The 26,345-nt window shown below is 35.2% G+C and overlaps 1 protein-coding gene and 2 long non-coding RNA genes across 3 annotated transcripts in view; 1 reads left to right on the top strand and 2 right to left on the bottom strand.

Moving 5' to 3' along the window:
* LOC134658889 (uncharacterized) overlaps positions 1-26,345 on the bottom strand; it is a 582,766-nt gene that overhangs the window by 48,081 nt on the left and 508,340 nt on the right. The gene's annotated exons all lie outside the window — the stretch shown is intronic.
* The window catches only part of LOC134658875 (uncharacterized), a 397,606-nt gene that overhangs the window by 46,669 nt on the left and 324,592 nt on the right, over positions 1-26,345 (top strand). The window lies entirely within an intron of this gene.
* Positions 15,209-26,345, bottom strand: part of LOC134658795 (irregular chiasm C-roughest protein) — a 72,519-nt gene continuing 61,382 nt past the window's right edge. The window contains exons 17-22 of the mRNA XM_063514448.1: positions 24,808-24,911; positions 21,759-21,907; positions 17,353-17,529; positions 17,088-17,194; positions 15,970-16,075; positions 15,209-15,346 (exon numbers count right to left, since the gene is read on the bottom strand). Of these exons, the coding sequence (XP_063370518.1) occupies positions 15,309-15,346; positions 15,970-16,075; positions 17,088-17,194; positions 17,353-17,529; positions 21,759-21,907; positions 24,808-24,911 (681 nt within the window). The 3' untranslated portion in view covers positions 15,209-15,308. The remainder of the gene's footprint in view (positions 15,347-15,969; positions 16,076-17,087; positions 17,195-17,352; positions 17,530-21,758; positions 21,908-24,807; positions 24,912-26,345) is intronic.

Below are 26,345 nucleotides of genomic sequence, written 5' to 3'. Positions count from 1 at the left end.
AAATAAAATTTGAACCCTATACTAACTTTCAACCCCTTTTGGTGGTCCAAAAGGGGTTGAAAAGGGTTTATAGGGGATGAATTTTTAAAAACGCTGAAATTACTTTTCTCGTATTCTAATAATATGTCATTATACAAAGATTCAAGTCCTGTACTTACAAAAAATGTTGACCTCCATACAAATTTTCAACCCCCTTTTCACCACCTTAAATGTTGAATTTTGAAAAACGCTGGCAATAGTTTTCTTCTCTTTTAATGAAATAACTTTTTACGAAGTTACAAATTCGTAGCTTAAAATAAAGTTTAAACCCTATACAATCTTTTAACCCCTTTTTAACCATTTTAAGGGATGAATCTTTGAAAACGCTGAAATTACTTTTCTTGAGTTCTAATAATATGGCTTTATACAAAGACTCAACTCTCAATAATATTTGATCTCCGTACAAACTTTCAACCCCTTTTTCACCACCTCGGCGAATGAATTTTTAAAAACGCTGAAATTAGTTTTCTTGTTTTTTAATTTAATACCTTTTTGAAAAGTTTCAAGGTCCTAGCTTAAAATAAAATTTGCACCCCAAGACAAAGATCATCCCCTTTTTTACCCCCTTAGGGGTTGAATTTCCTAAAACGTCGCAATTACTTTATTTTGTAATCGGCTATTATGCCTTTCTAAGAAGTTTCAAAGCATTTGTAATGGATTCAAACTTTCAACCCCTTTTTAACCCTGTTAGGGGATTAAGTTTCAAAAACGCTGAAATTACTTTTCCTGTCTTATAATAATATACCCATATGCAAAGTTTCAAGTCCCACACTCACAAAAATATTTGATCTCCGTACAAACATTCAACCCCTTTTTCACCACCTTGGGGGATGAATTTTCGAAAACACTGAAATTAGTTTTCTTATTTTTTTATATAATATATTTTCACAAAGTTTCAAATTCCTAGCTTAAAATAAATCTTGAACCCCATACAACCTTTCATCCCCTTTTTAACCCTTTTAAGGGATGAATTTTAAAAACGCTGAAATTACTTTTCTTGAGTTCTAATAATATGGCTTTATACAAAGACTCAAGTCCCGCACCCTCAATAATATTTGATCTCCGTACAAACTTTCAACCCCTTTTTCACCACCTCGGGGGATGAATTTTTAAAAACGCTGAAATTAGTTTTCTTGTTTTTTAATTTAATACCTTTATGCAAAGTTTCAAGGTCCTAGCTTAAAATAAAATTTGCACCCCAAGACAAAGTTTCATCCCCTTTTTTACCCCCTTAGGAGTTGAATTTCCTAAAACGTCGCAATTACTTTGTTTTGTAATCGGCTATTATGCCTTTCTAAGAAGTTTCAACGCATTTGTAATGGATTCAAACTTTCAACCCCTTTTTAACCCTGTTAGGGGATGAATTTTCAAAAACGCTGAAATTACTTTTCCTGTCTTATAATAATATACCCATATACAAAGTTTCAAGTCCCACACTCACAAAAATATTTGATCTCCATACAAACTTTCAACCCCTTTTTCACCACCTTGGGGGATGAATTTTCGAAAACGCTGAAATTAGTTTTCTTGTTTTTTAATATAATATATTTTAACAAAGTTTCAAATTCCTAGCTTAAACTAAAACTTGAACCCCATACAACCTTTCATCCCCTTTTTAACCCCCTTAGGGGTTGAATTTTTCAAAATCGCTTCTTATCTCTTGTACACTTTACAAATGCAACCTCGTGTCCAAATTTCAACTTTCTAGCTTTTGTAGTTTCGGCTCTGCGTTGATGAATCAGTCAGTCAGTCAGTCAGTCAGTCAGTCAGTCAGGACACTTGCATTTATATATATAGATTATTACTCTCTCAAACAACCAACAATTTCCCCAAACCTATATCCAAATGAAACCCTATTACCAACTTATCGACTTCACACGTAAAATATCGAGCCATTCATAACGAGCTAACTTTAAAAGTTAGGCTTAGAATCACTTACCCCGGAACTTAGGCTTCTTACCCGAAAGGCTTGGCTTTACACTGAAAATGAAAGACTTAAGCCTTTTACTACAGGGTTGGAATCGGCCGCGATTTCGATTCGGTTCAAGTTGCGGTCTTGTTATTAGTTTGCAAGTTTTATTGCATTGGAAGGTATTTACATTTTGTTTATGAAATGTTCTTGTTAGTTCAATAGTCGAAGTCTCAAATATTTCGTCTACATATAAAGCCGATGGTCCCGGGTTCGAATCCCGGTAAGGGCTCATTGAGACGGATTTTAGTTACATTGCGGACCATTGAGGTTACATAAATACAGCCGACCGATCAAATAACGCAATGTAATGTATGTTTTTGAATGTTTACCCTTATTATATAGCACATCAATAATCGAATTTAACACGCGATACACGGCCGTCATGAACGCTGCTCGCACTGTTAGTGCTTGAGAAAGGAGACCTAGGCTCTCCGAAACATGTCGCGCGAGTGACTTAAAACAAGTGAGTCTAAACCACGTTATTCATTTCCACATCAATAAAGGTGATACCGTCTGCCTAATAAACTAAGTGAACCCTACACAAATTACTTTTTATTTCAAAACGAGCAATAAGCTAAAATAGAAGCTCAAGCGCAGTGAGTGATACTAAGTCGTTTATATCTAATTCGGTAATGGAGCAGGCTGCGATAAATTCACGCACGTCTTTCTAGATCTGCGTATATTTTAACGTAAAATAAAATTGCCTAAGAAATGGGCTCGATAAAGTAGTCTAGAAACCAAAAGTATATATATATTATTATTTTTACAAGCTGATGCGAAATGTGTTTTTTGTCTATTATATTTAAACAATAAAAATAGTATGTTACCCATTTACTACTACAACATTTTTTTTGCAAATTTTAGCTCATAGAGCATCAAAAGTTAAGGATGAGGTTATGTGTCAAAAGTAGGTATCTACTTGCATGTTTTTTTTTAAATACATTTTAATAAAGTATAAAAGGAAATTACTACTCAAATTGACAAAGTATCAGGGTAACCTCAAGTAAATAAGGGTTGTGTTTTGGTTACTTTAGAACTGTGTCTATCTTTTTTTTGTCTATCTTTGTATATATATGTAAATCTTTATATATATTATATACTAGATAACCATCTTTAAATACTCATTCATCATTCAACCGATTCATTTTTCTTTCGACACACGAAACCCTAAAGAAATAAGACATTGCAATGTTTTATTGATACTTGAGTGAGTGATAAAAAATACTTTTTACAACAGTCGGTCTAAACAACAAATCATCAAAATTGCACGACTCACGACCCTGTATATTACCAGTGCAAGCAATTTTCTATTCTATTCCCAGCACGTATGGTTTAAAATAAACATTTCAGTGTCACAACAAGAAAAACTATTACAAGACAGTAAAAGTTATGTGTCTCGTAATAGTTGTTTAGTTTTAAAATTTTGGTATTATCTAAGTTACGAGTTTTTAAAATGGGATATAAGTTTAATGTAGTTTTTATTCGTTATATAAAACGTTACTTATTTTGCTTACATCAAGTTATTTTATGATTTCACTATTTTTTAATATATATTTTTTCATTACCGTAAAACGGGGTGACTTTAGGAAATTTTGGGGATACTTTGATAGTTTTAAAACGGCCACTAAATCAGCATATAAAGAAACTGTTCGTGTAACAAGTTAGATTATTACACATTCTTGTTTACCTACTACTAAAAATTCCGAATAAAAATATGTTACGGCTGAAAAACTGAAATTTGGAAGTCGCCCCTGCATTTCAAAGTCACCCCGGTTAACCGTACTTTTTTTTTTGGTGGGAGTGTACATTGGATAAGACCATGTAGCGGGAAAGGATGGAGACATCGGCCCAGCAGTGGGACACTCATATAGGCTAGTATAAAAAAAAAACCTTTTTTTTACAAGTTTTTCAAAATTATCTTCGCTAGTATTTTATTTCTGGTTTTCTGAAATATCTAGATTAAAAAATAATACGCTGACAGTTGCGGACGTTATCGTTGAAATCATATAGGTAAAATCACGCTCCGCGTTATTTTACATCATTTAGGGTTCTAGCTAAATTGGACATTCCATAGCGTAAGTATAAGTCAACCAATTTAGCTAGGACCCTAAATGGCGTAGCAATCCCGTGGGGTGACTGTACCTTTACGATTTTTAAAATAACATTACCTATTAATTACCCTATGTAATTTTTTTGAAAAGATGTGTCCCGTCCCGTCCCGTCCCGAGGGGGGATTTAAATCTTCTCGGGGCAGAGGTGTAGGGTTGGAGCCGGTGTAACTTTATTTGACGTTCATAAGCGCATTGTAATTATGCCTACTTGAATAAACTATCTTATCTTATCTTATCCTATGCTGTTGTATAACTACTCAACGTAATCCTAAAGTGTACTCTAGTATTTATGTCGAACGACAGAAACTCCTAAAGTATGTGTAACAAAGTATTAAACAGGAAAAACTACGACTTTCCCCTCAAACTCACCCTAATAGTAACTTCTGACAAAGCGAACATTAACTATACTCATTTGTTGAATCACCCACATTTCCCTTAGTAATTGAAGGAAACATTCTTTTTTTATGAAATGATAAGGGGAGAAAATATAGTGAAAACGGCGCCATTCTGTCAAACGAGGGCGCCGTAAAACGGGCCATTTGGCAATCGGGAGCGTGTGTGACCTTTGAAAAGTTGGGCTAAAGTGAGAAAAAGGGATTTTATCTGTATAGTTTTAAGTGAAATTTTATTGCTAATATTATTTATCCAATTTAAAATAGTAGATTGTTAACCAAGGGGTGAAAGGCACTCATTTCTGCCGAGGTAGTTTGGTGCTCGAACGCAGTGAGAGCGCCAATAGTCTGAGACTGAAATGATGCCTTTCACCCGAGTTAAACACTGTACTTTTCATTTAGAATACGAGGAAAGTAAAATGCATACATGATTTTAAAAACATGACTGAGTATTATTCGTATAATGTTTTTCGAGGGTACTTTCAATTAACAATACAGGTAAAAGAAACGTTTTTTATGGAATGGGGAGTTAAAAATCAGAATGGAAATTGTATAACAAATCCTGTTAAAATCAAATTTCAATTGTTTATCTTTAAAAAAAATCGTAGGTACTTGGAAAGTTAAATGCTCTAGTGCAGAAACGTATCACTTTCTGCTCACTTTTTAGAACAACAATGACCCTCTTTCTGAGCATGAGAAATGAAAAATATAATTATTTTTTGCTCATTTTATGCTGAAAAATATTATGTAGTATATGGGTAACTTTTTGTCTATTTTTTTCTTAACATGCAACGTCTATTACCTAGGGCCACTTGCACCATCCTACTAACCCGGGGTTAACCGGTTAAACCTGGAGTTACCATGGTTACCAGTACAAATTTGACACTGGTTTAACAGTTTAACCGGCTAACCTCGGGTTAGAGGCGCTTAGTGGAAAAAATCACCAATATTGTCTTTTTGCGTCTGTCATTTTTTTAAATTTTTGATCACTACATGCATGCTTAGATCTTTAAAACTACGCAACAGATTTTGATGCGGTTTTCTTAAATAGATACAGTGATTCAAGAGAAAGGTTTATGTATAATTTGTTAATCCGTGCGAAGACGGGGCGGGTCGCTAGTTCATTATAAACCACACATAAAAGTTAATGTTTCTCTCATTCGGTCTTAAAACTACCCATTACACAGCTCAATATCCGTCGTAAGACGAAGCAAGATTGCAAGGAAATTGGAAATCTCTGACTGTACACAAACATTTCCTGAACGATACGTGAGTAACTGGTAATACAGACGCCATCAGATATATCGGAGCGGCCGAGGCGCTCACAAATATCTACACACGTCTCTATTGCTAGTGTGTGTAGGTGCTAGAGTGTGTAGAGTCCTCAGATACTAGTATATTTTTGATTCAGAAAATTTATCTTATTTTGCTTTATAATAGTTATAGATATCGTCTTTAATATGTTTGACATTAAGTATAAGGTATTTTTAACAACCGAAATTATTGAGCAGTCACCAAAAAAATAATCATTTAGTCACCAAACTGATAAAACTATAAATCTTATCCTTACTTATCTTAATCGTAAATAAATGTATTTATTACTAGCAGCCCCTCGATAACCGTTGTACAGTCAGCAGCAAAAGTTGCTATTAAGCTCTTTGTCTCTTAACTATATTAAAGTCGCGTTAAGATCATTTTGAACACCTCACCCGCTTAGCAACTTCTGCTGCTGGTTGTACCTAAGACAAAGCAAGATTGCCTGGAAATAGGAAATGTTTGTTTGTAGGTGTACCTACTTACACACTTCCCGGATCTAATCTAAATATACAGGAACCTGTCGGCCTGATTCGAACTCGAACTACCTACGTTAAATATTACGTCTAGATACGATATGGATTAGATATGTCAGTGTCAAAAGTGACGTTTCTTGAAACAACGATATCACTCACATACACTCACTTACTCACTTTCACACTCACTCACTCACTCACTCACACTCACTCACTCACTCACTCACACTCACTGACTCAGTGACTCAGGATCGGATATGTCAGTGTCAAAAGTGATGATCGTTTCTAGACGTAATTTGAATTTTGACGTATCCTAAAGTTCTAATTGGGCCGTGTTTCAGATGTAACAATTTTTGAATTGGTTTTTATACTTGGCAATCGTCTTGATGAATTATTGACGTGCATCTCACGCATGACTTTCACCTTATTTCGCATGCACCAATCAGCGTGAGCAATATTCAAGGTCATATCAAAATAATAATACGGGAGACTCCCACCGCCGCTGACCACGAACGCTGTAAGACATTCGAAACGTCGAGGTGTATTTTAAATTCGTTATACGAGATATAATTCGTTTAATATAGTTTATATTAAACGAATTATATATATTTCAATTACTTTTCTTCTGAAAAACTTGAAAGTTTCTGAACACAAACAAGATTTTACTTTTTCCTTCGCGGTGTAGGTACCGCGGTAAAATAATTCCAATGCAGACGTAAAAAACTGGCAACGTAACAATAGTTACAGCAATAACCAATAACCGAGGCGCGTGCGGCCCTAGTCTAATCCCTTCGTGGGGCCACGAAAATAGAGATTCCCTTTGCGTGTACGACCACAGATACGATAATTACTTGAATTTTGACAACCCTAAATAGCCGAAAGGGATAGTGTATTAAGTTAGGAAGGGATATCATGATTCGACCCTGAATTGCTGTCAAACTTCGGTTTTGTAGGAAGTGTCTGTACGGTAGTACTATTACTTATTCTGTGCCTGTGTGCTGTGACAATAGGGGGGTATTATAGCCTGACCAGTAATATATGATAATTGTCAAGAGGGCGCTGTTATTCTCATGTATAGGGTGACAATTCAGTGTAGTATGAAAAAATTAGTTCCAGTGAAATTCCGCAACATGGCGCACCCTCAATAGATCCTGGTTCACCTATACTGCAATGTTCTGCCGCCAAAGTGCAGCACTAGCGCCTTTCCTGAACCATAGAGTAACTTGTACATACTGTGCCTTAAACTGTTTTTTGACAAGTTTTCAAAGATAAAATAAATGACATTGATTCAAGGCGGTTTGCTTAATGTTGCAGTCCATTTCTAACCGCAGCTGCACTACTGTTCATTTTACTATGGAAATTGACAGTAACAGCGATGCGTTCAGTACCAGTAGTACAGCTGCGGTCAGAAATGGAATGTTACCCTTACAAAGGGTCTACGGGGAAATGCGAAAATCTAAATTTAATTATCTGCCTCTTTATCGCTCCAATATGCAGACGTTACATAACGAAATTTTGATTTTCTTATTTCGCGGTAGACCCTCAGATTATGATGGATGGTGGTAGCGCCCCCTACGCAGAGTTTCGCGTAATATTCCCTATTCGTGCTCTTGCAAAAGAGTGGAATACAGCTATCAAAATTACATTTCCAGCAATGATACAAAAATACAAACTTGTATGGCGGGAAGTTATCAGTTTTTAATTAATATTTTTTTAAACTGACTAAATTCATGTTCCCTGTCGATTTGTAAATAGGTTTCGACCGTAAAAGCAAATTAACTTCGACTTTTATAAGTATTAAAATATTCAGAACCACTAACCTTGTACTTATTTGACAGAAGGCATTCGAAAAACCCATCACCTCAAATGGTTCCAAATAGTTGTCAATATACAGTGGGCGTTTTTTTTTGTTGTCCCCTACACTTTTTTTCAAATTTTGAAATTTTTATGTTATTTCTACTCAGAATCACGAGCTCTTTCTATCCTAATAGGTGAAAAAAAGTGTGCTAAGGTTTTTATTCCCATTACGTCACTATTTTTCATAGACTTTGTATGGCGGTCGCGGAATGGAAAGATCGAAAAATGGATGGAAATTTTGGGACACTTTTTTTCTCCTATTAGGATAGAAAGAGCTCGTGATTCTGAGTAGAAATAACATAAAAAATCCCAAATTTGAAAAAAAAAGTGCAGGGGACAACAAAAAAAAAACGCCTACGTACTTGATGTATTTCCACGATTTTATTATTATTGCTACACGATTACGATTGGTCTGAGTTAATGACATTTTAAACACAAGCCTTTAATGTCGAACAAATTGAAACAACATTAAACTGATTGTTTTTTAATTAAACTGCAAACTTGAATACAGTTTGTCCATTTATTTTAATTAGTAATAACATAAATATTATAAACTAAAAGGCTAGGTATATAAAGAATTTGGTGTATTTTATGTTTCCCACAAAGTTTTAAGTCTTAATGTATTGTTTGTCATATTATAATTTAGTCATAAAACTGGAACCGTTAACTTTTCAGGATTTTGGTAAGGTTATGGTTAGGTTAGTTTAGGATTGTTTTATGGCAATCCTGAAAAGTCACGCGTATCTGAACCAAATGAATTATGACTTACGAAAATGCGGGCAAACAATACTTAAAAACTTAAAACTATTTGCGAAACAATACAGACCCGTATTTTATGCTACTATTAAATCTCAATAAAACAACTCAAAATTACCATTGAGGTCCTTAAAGTACAGCAGCTGGCTTTCGTTTTATCACAGATTACTTACTCTCGACGGGGCATGTAAAACTTCGTGGTCAACCACTATTTTTTTTTTCATTCTTACATTTATACTGTTTGTTCTCTCCTTACACTGTATCATGTACCTAGTTTGTATAAATACTGTCTATTACTAATTTTACAGTCTATTAGTTCGCTGTAATGCTGTGAATTTTTTTTATTAATAAAAAATGACGCTCGCAGACGAAGCTAACTTTACCGGCTTTACAAGTGACAGAATATCTTTTTCCCATCTGCCCGGCGGGGACAAAATATGGGAACACACCCAAAATCGCTATATCTGTGGCCCCACACAACGATAAACATTTATGTGGCTGTCCGTATTACAGATGAATCACAATTGCCTTATATCCGCGGAACAGTAAAATCTCTTTATGCGTAGAAGAAATAACTCAGCTAAGGTAATATTCCTTTATGAAAGTATGTTTTATACTTGTACTTACCCCTAGTGTAATGGCTCCTCTACACGATGGGCCAGCGCCGGCCAGTCCAAGGGACGCAGCCATGCGGTAGAATGAGATAGCAATATCACTTGCTCCCTCTAACGCATAAATGCGTCCCTTGGAGTGGCCGGTGCTGGCCCATCGTGTAGAGGAACCATAAAGGATGACTCACGCTAGACCGGGACGTGTCCGGACCGACGTGTCCGACATGTCATTTTCTATGACGGCTGATCGGTGATCACGTGGTACTTTCCATAGAAAACGAAGCGCCGGAAGGTCCGGCCCGGCCCGGCCCGGTCTAGCGTGAGTCATCCTTAAATTTCATTCCATAGCGTGACGTGACGTACGCGTTTGCATTAACCCTGTCATTTTGCATGGAATTTTGAGTTTCGTCGGTGCGAATAAAAAAATCGCTGTTTTTTTACGATTTTTTGATTTTGGCATATTTTAATTTCTTTTTCAATTTCCCGTCGATCGATATCAATATTGTATTTTATATCTATATTCGTTTTGAAAATAACTAACATGTACAACTTGTACAAAAAAATAGCTATGTGATTGTTATTGCACATAACGAAATCAAATGCCTTGTTTTCCGTCGAGGGTGATGGCGATAATGTTGCACATGGCGATTTATTGACCCTAAAATCCGCTATGTATCATTTCTCGTGCTACGTTACTTTGGCAACAATAGCAACAAATCGCTATGTGTAAACTTTACACATGACGATTTTAAGTGAACCAAATTTAAGTCGCTATGTAGCAAAATTCTGGTTAAAATAATTCATATTGTAAAAATTTACGAAAAAAACTGTTTATTTTCTGCATAAGTATCATGTAAAAACTATTGATCTACCAGAAAAAAAATACAGGTTCAACAAATATATTACAAACAGGAAAATAAACAGTTTTTTTTGTCTCCTAAAGTAGGTAGCTAAAAAATACATGGCGATTTTTTTATTCGCACCGACGGTTTGTAAAACGTTTCGCATGGCGCGCTGTTCAAAATCCCATACAATTCCCACAAAATTTCATAGGTAACGTAATTAATTAGTTGTGAATAGAGTTGAATATTATATCCGCTATATTTGGCAGCGTATGCAGTAAGGGGTTATGTAAGTGGCAAAGTAATTTCTTGCAAATTTTGAGATTTTTCCTCGTCTTAGGGTATTCCCATTAACTTCGCTTGGTGTATAATATGGGAATAGGTATCATATCAATCATTCCCATCTGTCCCCGACTCATGTATGGCGGTCACATGGTGGGTACAAATGGAGAAACATTGGTGAATGACAGCTGGTAGAATTTATTTTTGTGATGATTTTGAATAAAAATAACGTTAATTCTAATAGCGTTCATTTCGATTTGATTTATAATGTTTCACAGTAAATATATTATTTTCGTGGCGTTGGTGTAGGTACTGAAAATTCTTTTTTTCTTAGGTATAATATTTTAGAACGCAACATTTACTAGAGTAAAGGTAACCAATTAGTTTCTTCAGGGGTCCAGTTATAATAAAATGACCATCGCGGTCACTCCTTGAGTTTAATAAAATAAGAAAAAAATTAGGTCGGCGGTCCGGATGCGGACCGCGGTCCGCCATTTGGTGACCCCTGTACTTGAGTAAAAGGTGGAGAGTGAAAAAAACTTCAATATACATAGGTAGGCCAAAGTTTCGTTTTATTTAGAAAAGTAATTTGTACATTTCACTAGTTTACAAGTTTTTGCGCACAACGCCATCTACCCACTCGAAACGTCACTATACTAGTTCACAAATTTGAAAGCCTTACATTTCCAAATAATTACAATTCTTAACAATTTCACTCGTTATAGCATATTTACACAAAACACTTTAATCTATGTATCACAGAAAAAATAATTACATTTCTAGCGTACAGACAGAGACAGTATTAATAAAGACTGTTAATTTCCATAAGCATTGTTATGATAAGGCGTCATATTTGGTGAAGACTCAGTACCATATAACCTAGACACGATGATTTTGTTATGTCTGACTATACTCTGAGGACTTTACTTCTACTATGGGACCAATCCCGAACAAAATCTGCTACCTATTCCATATAAAACATTCACATATAATTATGATTCGCCGAAATGTATGAGACAGAAGTTTTTATTCGTTTTCGGTAAGTTGACCAGTAAAAGTTGACCAGTATAATCTACCTACATATTTACCGCTCCAAGTGCGTATAGTACATAACAAAATTACCCTGTATATTATAGCACCATCTATAGAAAACAACAAGAAAAGTCAGTAAAATGGTGCTATAACGTAAGAAAACGCTGTTCTTAATGAAACTTTGCTAAATCGACATCGTTTACAAGAAAATTTATTCCTAAGGAACGCGACTTTGTATAGGTAGATTAATAGTCTTTATTATTAACTCGTCCCTGGCACAGCCGCGCCTCACATATACAAATTTTCTGAACGCATCTAATTTTGTAAGTGGCATATATCAAGTGTCGACCATCCATCTTGTCTTTTACGTCACTAGGTACATCGTCGATATATCATCGGTGGATAGGGCTGTCAACAGCCAGACTTGTAAAAAAAACCCGGGACTTTTTTTCAAAAACCCGGGATTTTAGAACTAAATCCCGCGATTCCGGGATTTACAAAATAATAGTTTTTGGAAGCTATGAAAACATTGATGATTTGTATATGTGAAACAGGCTTTTTAACATGTTAATTATAATAGGAGAATATTTTTAAATTCATAATTCTGCTTACATATAAAATTTACGTAGCTTTCTTGATATGTAAGCAGTTTTTAAAAATGTAGTTTATCTACAGTCTAGCTAGTGGGTAAGGTACTCGATATTTTCATATTATTTTTTTCTATGATCACTATTTTCGCAACTTGCTATTTCATCCAAATTTAGTGTTAACATTAATTTCAACTTTACTAATCGTGCTATGGTATATATATTTAAGAATGACTCATGCTAGAACGGTCCGAGTCTAGGCCTAGGCTTCCAATACTTCGTTTTCTATACAAAGCATCACGTGATCACAGATTACCCATCATAGATAACGTATACTTAGGGTTTGCAATCCGGATCCGGAATGTATGAAATTATCCGGATCTGGATCCGGATCCGCGGATCTTCCCATACATTTCGGATCCGTCGTGCAAACCCTACGTATACTATAGGACGCCTCGGCCCAGACCTGTGTCGTTCTAGAGTAAGTCAGCCTACGTTATAACAGAAAAATATCGAGTCATATTTTTAATACTAAAAGACGGATGACATGAGTAACGGTAGATTTGCTAATATATATCCTCTAGGCCATGATAAATTATGGTGAAGGGACACCAAAATAATGTTTTCTACAAGGAAATATGAATATTATAATACGAAAAGTAAAATCGCTGTAGGCTTTTTACCAATTTGAGTTAGCCCCCTAGTTTTGGACACGATATCATGGTACCTATTTATTTATTTATAGCTTTTTCACTGTATTTTTCAACAAAAATAATGTTTGTATTTATAAATCATCAAATTGATATTTAGAGATTTACATGCATTTTTTATTGTGTCACGAACGCAAATATACTTATATATCGTACCGTACCGTAAAATTAATGTAACATTAATATGAATCACGATAGTTTAAATTTTAGTGAAAAAACATTTATAGCAACATTATAGCAACAGACGTCAATTATTTACGACTTAGACAACAAAATGAAACACGACTACAGAAGTATTTCACAAGTAATCGATACACTCAAGGTCGCAATTAGATCAAATGGAACTTGACATTGAAAAGTTCTAGTCATTAGGAGTGAATAATGTTCCTTAATGTAGAGAGGGGGTATCGCCGAAAAGTTTGTTATTATTTTAATTGACAGTTTGATAATCACGTACGTTATTCAAGAGGCAAGTAATGTTATTGTGTAATTTATAGCTGAAAACAGCGATTTTACTATTGTATTTGTACCCTGATAAGACTGTATTTGGCCTTAGATATGTTGAAATTTATTTTACTGGCAAGGACTCTTTGACAAAAGACGTTAAAAGTCGTTGAATGTCACCAATGTATACAAGAAGCAATCACAAACGATTTTACTACAAACTATCCAAACGCAACTGTCAAAGACGCAAGAAAAAATACTTTGAATACAATAAAACATTTTACATCATTAAAAAGACTAAGGATTGCAATAAAAATATTTCTAAATTTGTCGGTGAGATCGTACCTGGAACTTGCTAACTATGTAAACAAACCGCCATATTAAATTTGTCTCTGAATGTCAATTTACTAGTAACTTTTGTTTACATAGTTAGCAAGTTCCATAGAATGACACTTTAGGCACTGACTTGACTAAACGTGACGTAGGCGAATAATTACCATATTATGTAAGCTGCTTGTAGCAACACTATCTCAGGGCCAAATAGAATGTTGCCAGGTAACTAATTAAACTTTTCGACAAATTAATATAGGCAATGTGAAGGTTAGTCTAATCAGTCTTAGATTAAAATTTGAAATAAAATCCATTTGTAAAGATTGAGCATATTATAAGCGGTAAATATACTATATGTCGAAGAAATATTTTACTATTAAAATAATAATTCGAAATAATTTATTAAACTTTGAAGAAAAACACTTTTAATTGACATTGCACTATAAAACAAAATGGAAGAACTGTGCTATTATTTCTGATCAATTTGCCCTAATAATTTAATATAAAGATATGTGTATGAGATATGGAAATGGCACATTTTCGTAGATATATTAAAGCTTACGTTTATAATTAGGTGGAAATTCGAAAGCTGGTAAGTATAAAATGTAACTTTTAGCAGTTATGATACATAGGCCACACTCACTTACAAATGTAAAAACATGGTGAAAAAATCAGCCACATCACTGCATTTACAAAATTATCTCAGCTTATACTTAAACAAGGAGTTTTACAATTTTACAGCAAACTTATAATACGTAACATTTTTTATTTGCATTATTACAATTATTAGGGAACATAGTGATGGGCGCACCAATACGTGCTTATAATTGTATGTGGTTTTATGACAAATATGAAATTGAAGAGATGAAAATGATATCCTTGTGAAATTGTAAAACCACTGCATAAGAGGTTACAAGACTGAAATTATGTAATAGGTATTTACAAACAGAATAAAAAGTTGTTGATTCTGTCGTCTAAGAAAAACAAAACTAAATTGTGTATTTTTCTTTTAGAAAACAGAACAACGTGATTTTAATGACACTTCTATTTTATAACAGTTACGATAAACATATTTGAAACAATCAAGAAAAACCTAATTTTGCATGATACATCAAACTATACATAATTAGTTACATATATCTATATCTATTCCGAAATATAATTACAAATAGCAACAAGAATCTCAGTCGGATATTTGGAATTGACTTTTTACAAAACTTTTTAAATCTTATTAAATAACACACGCACTTTTGAAAGTCACTTTGAGTGTTCTTGAAAATTGACGAAGTAAAAGTATAATATTATACAGTTTTCGAACTGATTTTTGTAACATTTTTAAACCAAACTTTGACACTAGATTTTTAACAAAAACAACATCATTGTCATTAATATAATTGTAAAATCTAGTGATTAATATCTGACCACAATTATAGTCAAATAAAGTAAGTTGATTAGATATTAATGACCAGAATTTTAGATATTTTATTGTTCATAGTTTTCACTGTCACTACTTTCTTAGTTATTTTGGTAAATGTCTTTTAAACTTTCTTTTATTACACGTGTGTCGCTAATGGAGATTGGAGGCCATTACCTGAAAAAGATACTAATGATAACATTATTACTTATATTAATGATCTGTGATATTTGTAGGTACATCTTAAAATAACTTTTTTTTTTCTTTTCTTTTTTTTTAGATTTAGGTTCATAAAAAGATACGAAACTGAAATGGATCATCAGATGAAGAGGATACTCTAAACTAAAAAACTCTGCGTAAATTTAAAGTTAAATAACGCCAAATATGCGAATAAAATATAAAATTAATTAACCAAAATATGAAGTCAAATCTTTTAATAAATGGTAACTTCCATATTTTTATTTTGTATTTGATAAGTCAAAGCATGGGATGGAGCAAAGAAAAAGAAGAAAGATTTGAAAAGTCAAAACAAACCAAACGTCTTTTGCGTCAAAATTGCACCACAGTAGGAAAAAAGTACCAAATTGAAGAATTTGTCTTCGTTTTGAAAAGCTAAAACACCTAAAAAGTACTGTTAAAAGAGAGCCCAGAGAGCATGTTTTGAGCGCCGTCGTCTAGTCAGCGCTATGGAAAATGGTGTCGTTGCGCAGTTACATAGGTACCAGCAACCATAAAGTTGACTAGACGCCGACGCTTTAGAGACGCCAGTGTGGGATCTTGCTAAATAATGTTGAACTTACCTTTCTTAGTAACAGTAACAGCGTTGCTAATTGTCCTATTCGATGGCGCTAGTATGTAGTGAGCGCTGGGTGACTGGGGTGTCGCCGACGACGTTGCAACCCCGATCTAAGGAGAAAATGAAACAGAAATTAGGATAAGTTCATGAATCATCTTTCTAATACATATTATAATTTTGGAGGTTCGTACGTAACAACTAAAAATACGCGAGTCAAACCGTATAACATCCGTATTCGAACAATAAGATACGTCAAATATTAGATATTGAAACGAAATAGAGTGACGTTTCTTTAAACAAAAACGTCACTGTTGACACTTGTTTGATACTGACATATCCGATCCATATCGTTTCAATATCTAATATTTGACGTATGATCTTATTTTTCGAATACGGCTGTAATTTACCTTGTGTACTCTCTATTATGTTACTTCTATTTGATCTGTTGACTTGACCTTAACCCTTATATAATTATACGAGTATGATTCCAATAAAAGTTTTAACCGTAACAAGTCGTTTCAATTACCTCACAATACAATGTTAGTCTAAATCCAATAAACTCACCGCTGGTTGCGTTCTGTCCGTAGACATTGTAGAAGTGGTTATGGGGCTAGATGCGCACTGTGGCGATGCTAAACTCGTTGGAGATGTGATCGAATGTGACGAAGTATCTACAATGTTAGTCTAAAACCATAAACTCACCGCTGGCTGCGTGCTCGCCGTAGACATTGTAGAAGTGGTTATGGGGCTAGTTGCGCACTGTGGCGACGCTAAACTCGTCGGAGATGTGATCGAATGCGACGAAGTACCTACAATGATAGTCTAACACCATAAACTCACCGCTGGCTGCGTGCTGTCCGTAGACATTGTAGAAGTGGTTATGGGGCTAGTTGCGCACTGTGGCGACGCTAAACTCGTCGGCGATGTGATCGAATGTGACGAAGTATCTACAATGTTAGTCTAAAACCATAAACTCACCGCTCGTTGCGTGCTGTCCGTAGACATTGTAGAAGTAGTTATGGGGCTAGTTGCGCACTGTGGCGACGCTAAACTCGTCAGCGATGTGATCGAATGTGACGAAGTAGAAGTACCTACAATGTTAGTCTAAAACCATAAACTCACCGCCGGTTGCGTGCTGTCCGTAGACATTGTAGAAGTGGTTATGGGGCTAGTTGCGCACTGTGGCGACGCTAAACTCGTCGGCGATGTGATCGAATGTGACGAAGTACCTACAACAAATGGATTTTATAAGAATAACAGAAAAAATATATATTAAAAAAATTATTACAAACCTATAAAAAAAACATATATACGAATATTAGTGACCAGATATCAGAATTTAGACATTACGATTTTTCACGAATGCCTATGGGTTTGAAAACCTTACCTGACGGCATCACGACGGAACTTCGCACAGACGAGTAAGGCGGCGGCGCGGGAGTGGACGCAGGCTTCGCCGTGTTGACAGTGAAGCCTAAAGCCCCTGATCGTAGGTGGGGGTTGCCGTACGTAGCGGCGTAGCGGACGTCAACGCCTTGGATGATGCCGTTTGGTACCCGACTCACTAGGGAAAAAGACAAGTTTTTGTTAATTATCATTGGTCATTCATTTCGTGTATATAGTACAGAATAAAAACAATACAAATGACGCCGTTTGGTACCCGAGTCACTAGGGAACAAGATAATTAATCGTCATTGGTTATTCATTTCGTGTATTACAGACGATTTATGGTGTATCACAGAATACAAACAAAATACAAACACTAGAGAGAACAAGGTGTATTTTTTATTAAAAATCATTGGTCATTTCGTGTTTTACAAAAGATTCATAGACCATAGTGTATCATAGAATACGTTGTTTTTTATATATTTGTATCATGTTTAGTGAAACCAATCGATATCGGTTAAAATAAAGATGACTTAATACATTTCATTAAATGTATCTACATCCTCAGTTAGTAGTATAGTACATCAGTATCTCTAAAAGGAAAATGTTTCAAACAATTTCTTTTTGTCGCCGCACATTGGATAATGTTTAGTTTCGACAGACGTATTTTTTTAATATACCATGGGTATGGCTATTGATTAAACGTCTAAACTATTATGGACGAGACAAAAAAAACTGCACTCTTTACATCTAAATACAAGTTGACTCGGTGTATTACATGGTTTTGACTACTTTATCGTTTTTTTTAACATGGCTTTAGAGTTCTCTCCAAAATTTGAAGTAAGCTCTTATTAATAGCTTTACAGTAATTTGAAGTAACTTTTACATTCAGGGCAGCGTTTTTATTCCAAAAACGTTTATTCACAATGTTATTCTTAATTGAAAATAAATTAAAATGCTAGTTACACGAAAAGTAAATACAAATTTTTAGCAATTAAGAACACAAAACAGTGTTTCCATAAACTAATAACAGTTAAATTGATTTCACCAGGGACTGGAACGAGCTCTTTGTAAACAAATAGTCTGCAAAAATTTAATTTAATCTTGTTTTCAATATCATTTAGTTATGACATTATATTTTAGGGCATTTCGGTTAAAATATCGAATGAGCTTTTTGTACTTGTATCTTTTTAATTATTTTGGATTCAAAATTAGATATTTACTTTAAAATATTACACGAAAATGAGTCATTAAATAAAAACTTAATTAGTATTAAATTAGTAAAAAATTTAATTAATATTAAAAAAATATTTTTAAACTAAATAAGAGCTAGTCAAAAAAAACTATAGACATTTATATGGTTTTTGCTTCAACAAAATACCTATTCGAGTTGTAATTATGTCACAAAATGAAAAAGTAGACATTTTTTAGGGTTCCGTACCTCAAAAGGAAAAAACGGAACCCTAATAGGATCACTCGTCTGTCTGTCTGTCTGTCTGTCCGTCCGTCCGTCTGTCACAGCCTATTTTCTCCGAAACTACTGGACCAATTAAGTTGAAATTTGGTACACATATGTAAGTTTGTGACCCAAAGATGGACGTGTAACGTAAATAAATGAATTTTAAATATGGAGGCCATTTTTGGGGGTAAATGAGAAAATTAAAAAATAAAGTTTTTCTAACTATATCGTGTTACATATCAAATGAAAGGGCTCATTGTAAGAATCTCAAATATATTTTTTTTATAATTTTAAAATAAATAGTTTAGCGGTTATTCAAGAAAATAGGCAAAAAATGACCATTCCCCCCCCCTTATCTCCGAAACTACTGGGTCTAAAATTTTGAAAAAAATACACAAAATAGTTCTTTACCTATAGATGTCAGGAAATCCTATTAGAAATGTGCAGTCAAGCGTGAGTCGTACTTAATTACTTAGTCTTTGACCCTACCCCTACGGGTTTTTTTTTATGTTTTCTCCGAAACTACTGGTGAAAATTGGTACACATATGCAAGTTTGTGACTCAAAGACGGCCATGTAACTCAAACAAATGAATTTTAAACATGGGAGCCACTTTTGGGGTGTAAATGGGAAACTTAATAAATAATATTTTCAAACTATATCTTGTTACAATTCAAATGAAAGAGCTCATTGTGAGTAACTCAAAAATGGGGGGAAATGCCTCCGGCGCGCCTCACTCTATATTTTATATCTGCATACATCTAGCAACTATATCAAGTTTGGTGTCTTTTTCGTGTAATTCGAGGATAAGGAATTCATTTCTGTGACTAAATTTTCACTCACCCATACAAAAAAATACGAGAAATTCATAATTCACAAAAAATCTTTACACTTTTTTTTACGAAACTCCTCTACAGAATTAAAAGTATGGGGATTTGCTCTAGAAAAAAAAATACCTGTGAATAACCCAGTTATCCTACTATATATAATAGTAAACTTATCAAACATTTTTCTTTTATAACCCTCTTAAATAACCCTCTTAAAAAATGTTTTGTGTCTCACGGCGTACCTGCATTGTAAGAGCGGTAAGCAGCTTTTAGGATTTATAAGTATGTTTAGATGATTTCTGTTAAGTTGTTATGCTTCTGTACGGCTACCATCAGTTTGGCACTGACATAAACGCCATCGAGAACGTAATTTACTTTCTATGCATCTCGCTCGTACTCGCATATTAGTGCGAACGAGATGTATTATAGAAAGTAAATTACGTTCTGGATAGCGTATATGTCAGTTTTGACACTGTCAGTGACTCATGGTACGGGCTCTGGTTGTAGATAACATTAATAAATTACTTCTGGACTTGATATATATACACATACAATTTAATTATTTTTTTAAGAAGCAGAAATGTCTGCGACCGATGCTATTATGCTCAGAATAAATTAAAAATTGGAAAAAATACTGTCTTGGGTGACACTTGAACTCCAGACGCCGTGAGTTCAAGTCTCACCCAAGAGAGTAATTTTTCCACTTTTAAATTCATATAAATAAAGATGTTGGGAACACTTTCGCCAGTAGAGTTATTATAATTGTGATAAAATTAACATATTTAGTTCTTAGGATATGTCTGACAAAAAATGCACATAGGTCCGTGCAAATGTGCAGTCAAGCGGGAGTTGGACTTAATGGACGGAACCCTTAGAACGCGAGTCCGACTCGCACTTGGCCGCTTTTTCATTTTAATTACGTACATACTAATTAGCCAGAGATAGTTTTTAATTAGGTACAAAGACGAACCACACCAATTAAAATCCCGTTATCTCCTCCTCTATTGACACCTGTTCATTATTTTATAATTTATCACCTTTAGTATCGAATAAAAAATAAACCGGCCAAGTGCGAGTCGGACTCGCGCACGGAGGGTTCCGCACCATCAACAAAAAATAGAGCAAAACAAGCAAAAAAACGGTCACCCATCCAAGTACTGACCCCGCCCGACGTTGCTTAACTTCGGTCAAAAATCACGTTTGTTGTATGGGAGCCCCAATTAAATCTTTATTTTATTCTGTTTTTAGTATTTGTTGTTATAGCGGCAACAGAAATACATCATCTGTGAAAATTTCAACTATAGCTAGCAATCACGGTTCGTGAGATACAGCCTGGTGATAGACGGACGGACGGACGGACGGACGGACAGCGGAGTCTTAGTAATAGGGTCCCGTTTTTACCCTTTGGGTACGGAACCCTAAAAATAAGGCATTCCTAAAACAGGACCGATTCTAAAATATAAATATAACACCTCATTTTAATGATAATAGCACGTATTAATTTGTTATTTAATTATTTACATATCCAAATACGTTGTAAGCCTCGAATATTATAATGACGCCATAAATCAGGATCAGTCTAATGTGAATTTAAAAACTAAACTTCGGATGAGCTAAGCGATAAAAACGATTTCTACGAAATTGTTCGCTCTTGAATCAGCTTGAAAAATGCGTATCTTGAACCACATTCCTTGAAATGAACTCTTTTAAATAGGTATGTATTATTCAAGGCCATTATTTAATTTATAAAGTATGATTTTATCATTAGTTTATGAAGAAAAACAAAGTCTTTAAGAGCTCGTGTGTGAAATTCGCACGAACCGCTTTGCTTCCTCGTTTCTTATGCGCACTGCCAAGGAATGGAATTCCTTGCCGGCGTCTATATTTCCGAGCTCATATAACCCGGCAACCTTCAAATCAAGGGTGAACAGGCTCCTTCTGGGCAGCCTCGCTCCATCGTAGGCCACGTCTTCGCCTCGGCTAGTCTGTGGCCATTAGTAAGCCCATTTATAATATTTAGCCCCTTCCAGGCTTCCAGGGTTAATTAACTAGGAATTTGTGTCGTATTAAAGCTTCTTTGTATAACACAAGCTTATAATGTAATCTAGAAAAATAATCTTACCTTCAGTGGTCGGCAACCCAAGGTTATTCAACGCGTTGCTGCTATCCTGCCTTTTGCGTTGCAGCGAATTGTTCTGCGACCCATTCCCAGGGTTGAATTGGACTGTTGAAGACGTATCCACGCTCCTTGGAAGACTCCCATTGACAGATCTACGACAATAAGACAAAAATATAGGGCATTATCTATGAAAAGGGACCTTATTGCCGATGGCGCTTACGCCGCACAGCCTCGCGCGGCATTGTATTTATATCGGATTATCGTCAATAATGGCGTAAGCGCCATAGAAAATAAGGTCCCTATTCATAGATAACGTCACAATTATGATTATTAAGAGTCACACCGCCAAAAAGCCGCCCCCATACAATTCGAATCGAAATCACATATCTCGATATGCAATCCCGTAAAGCAGCGGTCGGCAACCCGCGGCCCGCGGGCCGCATGCGGCCCGTGAACCTGTCCCTTGCGGCCCGCGAGCCTCCCTGGCTATTTTGTATGTAATATTGACAAACGACAACGTCTGATAAAGTCATAAATATTAACAAAGTACGGCCCGCGTCAACTTCGTTAACTACTATGTGGCCCTTGGCTGCTAAAAGGTTGCCGACCGCTGCCGTAAAGGATTCGTACTCCTCGCTTCGAGCGTCCACTCAGGCCTTACACTTAGAGGTAGTCAAAGACACCTAGTCAAAGATTGCATGTATTAGTAAAAATGGGCTGGGCACCGCCGTAATTGAACTAGAATCTAGTGACGTTTAAAAATGTCTGATCCACTCAGCCAAGTGATTCAAATTTAACTAAAAATTAAAAATAAATTTAAAATTAAATAAATAAAGAAATTAATAACTTAACCTAAACAAACATTACATATTATTATAATAAATTCATCAATGTCCAATTTAACAAAAGGACTACACTTCGTTCAGCCATCTAGTTAAACGTAGCGCTCAATGACTTGGCTGGTTGTTTTTCAGCAATTTCATTAGATGGCGGCATTTAATGAACGGCCTAGGCGTCTAATTAACTTACTAATTTAACCAATGGACTGCGACATGTATATGTTGGAAACTAACATAAATATAACAACATAAACATACGTTACTCCAAACATAACATCCTTTCGGGACTAATTCATTCATTTTTAATTCGAATAACTCACAAATTGGACATCAGAGGCACTAAAATAAATTTGCTCGCAATTGACAGACACAATTCATCAAAACTGTACGCCTGACGGGAAGTAATGGTGTCACATTACTCAAATGAGCCAAATAAACTGGACGTAGATCACAATTCACCACTAGATGCTGCATTTAATGCTACTAACACGAAACGACATAACAAAGCTATTGTTAATGAATTCATAATTCTTATAACTTAAAAGGGAAAATACTGGTCACAACTTTATCACTAGGTGGTATATACTTCATCACAACTTGATCATTAGATGGAACAGTATGTAAGGAAACCTGGTTTTATTAGGGTTCCGTAGCCAAATGGCAAAAAACGGAACCCTTATAGATTCGTCATGTCTGTCTGTCTGTCTGTCTGTCTGTCCGTCTGTCTGTCCGTCCGTATGTCACAGCCACTTTTCTCCGAAACTATAAGAACTATACTGTTGAAACTTGGTAAGTAGATGTATTCTGTGAACCGCATTAAGATTTTTACACAAAAATAGAAAAAAAACAATAAATTTTTGGGGTTCCCCATACTTCGAACTGAAACTCAAAATTTTTTTTTTCATCAAACCCATACGTGTGGGGTATCTATGGATAGGTCTTCAAAAATGATATTGAGGTTCCTAATATCATTTTTTTCTAAACTGAATAGTTTTCGCGAGAGACACTTCCAAAGTGGTAAAATATGTGTCGTCTCCCCCCTAACTTCTAAAATAAGAGAATGATAAAACTAAAAAAAATATATGATGTACATTACCATGTAAACTTCCACCGAAAATTGGTTTGGACGAGATCTAGCAAGTAGTTTTTTTTTAATACGTCATAAATCGCCTAAATACGGAACCCTTCATGGGCGAGTCCGACTCGCACTTGGCCGCTTTTTATAAGTTGTACAAATACTACACTTTATTTTTGAAATGAGGGAATTTTTATGTTATTTCTATTCAAAATCGTAAGCTCTGTCGATCCTAATAGGAAACAAAAATAGTAACAAAATTTTCATATATTTTACATTTCTTCCGTTACCGTCATACAAATTCAAATAAAAATGGTAACGCAATGGAATATACTTTCTTCTCTTATTAGGATCTACAAAGTGGGTGATTCTCCCCAATCTGTTCACTAGATTTAAAATTAGAAACGTAATTTCTTGGTCAACTTTTTGGTAACGCCAGAGACGTGAAAAGTGTCGGTCAGAAATTGGATTCATTTAAAAGTGGAAAGTTACTGTCTTGGGTGAGACTTGAACTCACGGCCTCTGGAACGATACTCCAGCGCGCTACTCCAAACATAGCGCTGGAGCATCGATCCAGGATTTCAAGTATCACCCGTACAGTAATTTTTTTCACTTTTAAATTTATTCTAAGCTTAATAGCATCGTTCGCAGACGTTTCTGCTTGTTAAAAATTTAAATTAGAAATTGGATTCGCCCAACTGCGGTGTTTGATAGCAGATAATCTGTGACTGTGCCTTACCTGTTAGGAGTTAATATGTCCGCGCTGGGCGTGGGCATAATGCAATTTTGAAAATTTACTTAATTTAGAATTTTAGAGCCAAGTAGGACCATTTTATGATAAACCAAAGACGCTAAGTACGAAAAATGTCGTACAATTATCCCGCCTGTTCCTACCTTTGCCCATGATCTCAATGCCACTGTTTTTTTTAACGTATTAATTAGAGTCGGCCGGACAAAACCGGCCCTATTTCTCTTTGCTCTCAATACAATTCTTATTGCTGATATATCTGTGCTAGCGGTATTATAATCAGCGCATGCGATAGAGGTAGCAACAGGTGGGCAAATGTACAAGATTCTTCGTGCTTAGCGTGCTTACTTTAACTGCGGTATCTAGTAGGGGATAATCTATGATTGTTACCTGTTAGGAGTTAATTTGTCGGCGCTGAGCGTGGGTGACTGTACTCGCAGGGACCCGGGGGTGTAATCGTGGCCGTAATGCACGTAGGTCTGGTAGCCGTTTACCTGCGGACAAAACAAGTTTTTAGCAAAAATTTCATTTTTGGTACAAGCTTTTATCGCTGACTGTACTTTTTCTTCCACAGACAACTAATACTCATCAAGACAATTCTAAAAACCCAAAACACAATTAGGTTCCGTTGTTTTATCACAGAGTTCCTAAGACTACCTCCTGTCTCCATCATCAGATCAGCTCCATGGTACCATAATATTGCATTGTCACGCGACTTACATGTGTATGCAAAATTTCAGCTCAATCGGAAACCGGGAAGTGGATCAAATTTAACTTGCAAGATTTGATTACAGACTGACAGACAACGGGACAGGTGAAAGTAAAAAATAAATAAAAGCTTGTAAAAAAAAGAAAATATTTTTTGTTAAAAAAAATTGATACGAGCTTTTATCCCTGACAGTACCTTTCGTTCAACGGACATTTCGAATCAAAATAGAGTGAATACAAAGTTTTCGGCATAATTTCGATATTATAAAACCAAACGTTTAAAAAACTAACGTATTTTTTTGCATTAGAAAGAAGGTAAACAATCTTGACGTGTCTTTTTATTTAAAAATATTGAATAACGCTTTAAAAAAATAGTTTAAATATTACTTATGGAAAAGAATGTAAAAGATCGTAATTATGATTTGTAATTCTAACATATTTGCTGTGACTTATTTTTCAATGGTGAGTTTTAATTAAAAGACATGTCATGATCGCTTACTTTCTTTCGAATGCTAAAAAAACGAACTATAAAATACGTCGAAGAAAATATTATTTCATCAAAAGATTTTTATTAACATTACTCATTCAAGTTCAAATAAGAAGCGCTGGTGGCCTAGCGGTAAGAGCGTCCGACTTGCAATCCGGAGGTCGCGGGTTCGAACCCCGGCTCGTACCATTGAGTTTTTCGGAACTTATGTACGAAATATCATTTGATATTTACCAGTCGCTTTTCGGTGAAGGAAAACATCGTGAGGAAACCGGACTAATCCCAATACGGGCCTAGTTTTACCCTCTGGGTTGAAAGGTCAGATGGCAGTCGCTTTCGTAAAAACTAGTGCCCACGCCAATTACTGGGATTAGTTGCCAAGCGGACCCCAGGCTCCCACGAGCCGTGGCAAAATGCCGGGACAACGCGAGGAAGATGATGATGTATAAGTTCAAATAAGATCCGATAATATCTATTTTAAATCAAAACCATGTTTCTGTAAACAAAAGCTAATGTAAAAACAAGGAAATGTATTCTTGTAACTTTAAAGAAACTCTCAAAGTTCAAAACAGCAATCAAATAATTGACCCCCCAAATTGCAATTGATTTCAAAATTGAAAAGCATACAGTTTTCCTCGTAAAACAGAATTGTAATTTTAGAAGAATAATGACCGGAAAATTCTCTTTTTACACTGAGAGCTTAAATTGATTGAGATGTTTTAGAAATTGATTC

The sequence above is a fragment of the Cydia amplana genome, chromosome 23 (assembly GCF_948474715.1).
Source record: "Cydia amplana chromosome 23, ilCydAmpl1.1, whole genome shotgun sequence".
NCBI lineage: Eukaryota > Metazoa > Arthropoda > Insecta > Lepidoptera > Tortricidae > Cydia > Cydia amplana.
This window is presented reverse-complemented; position numbering and strand designations above follow the sequence as displayed.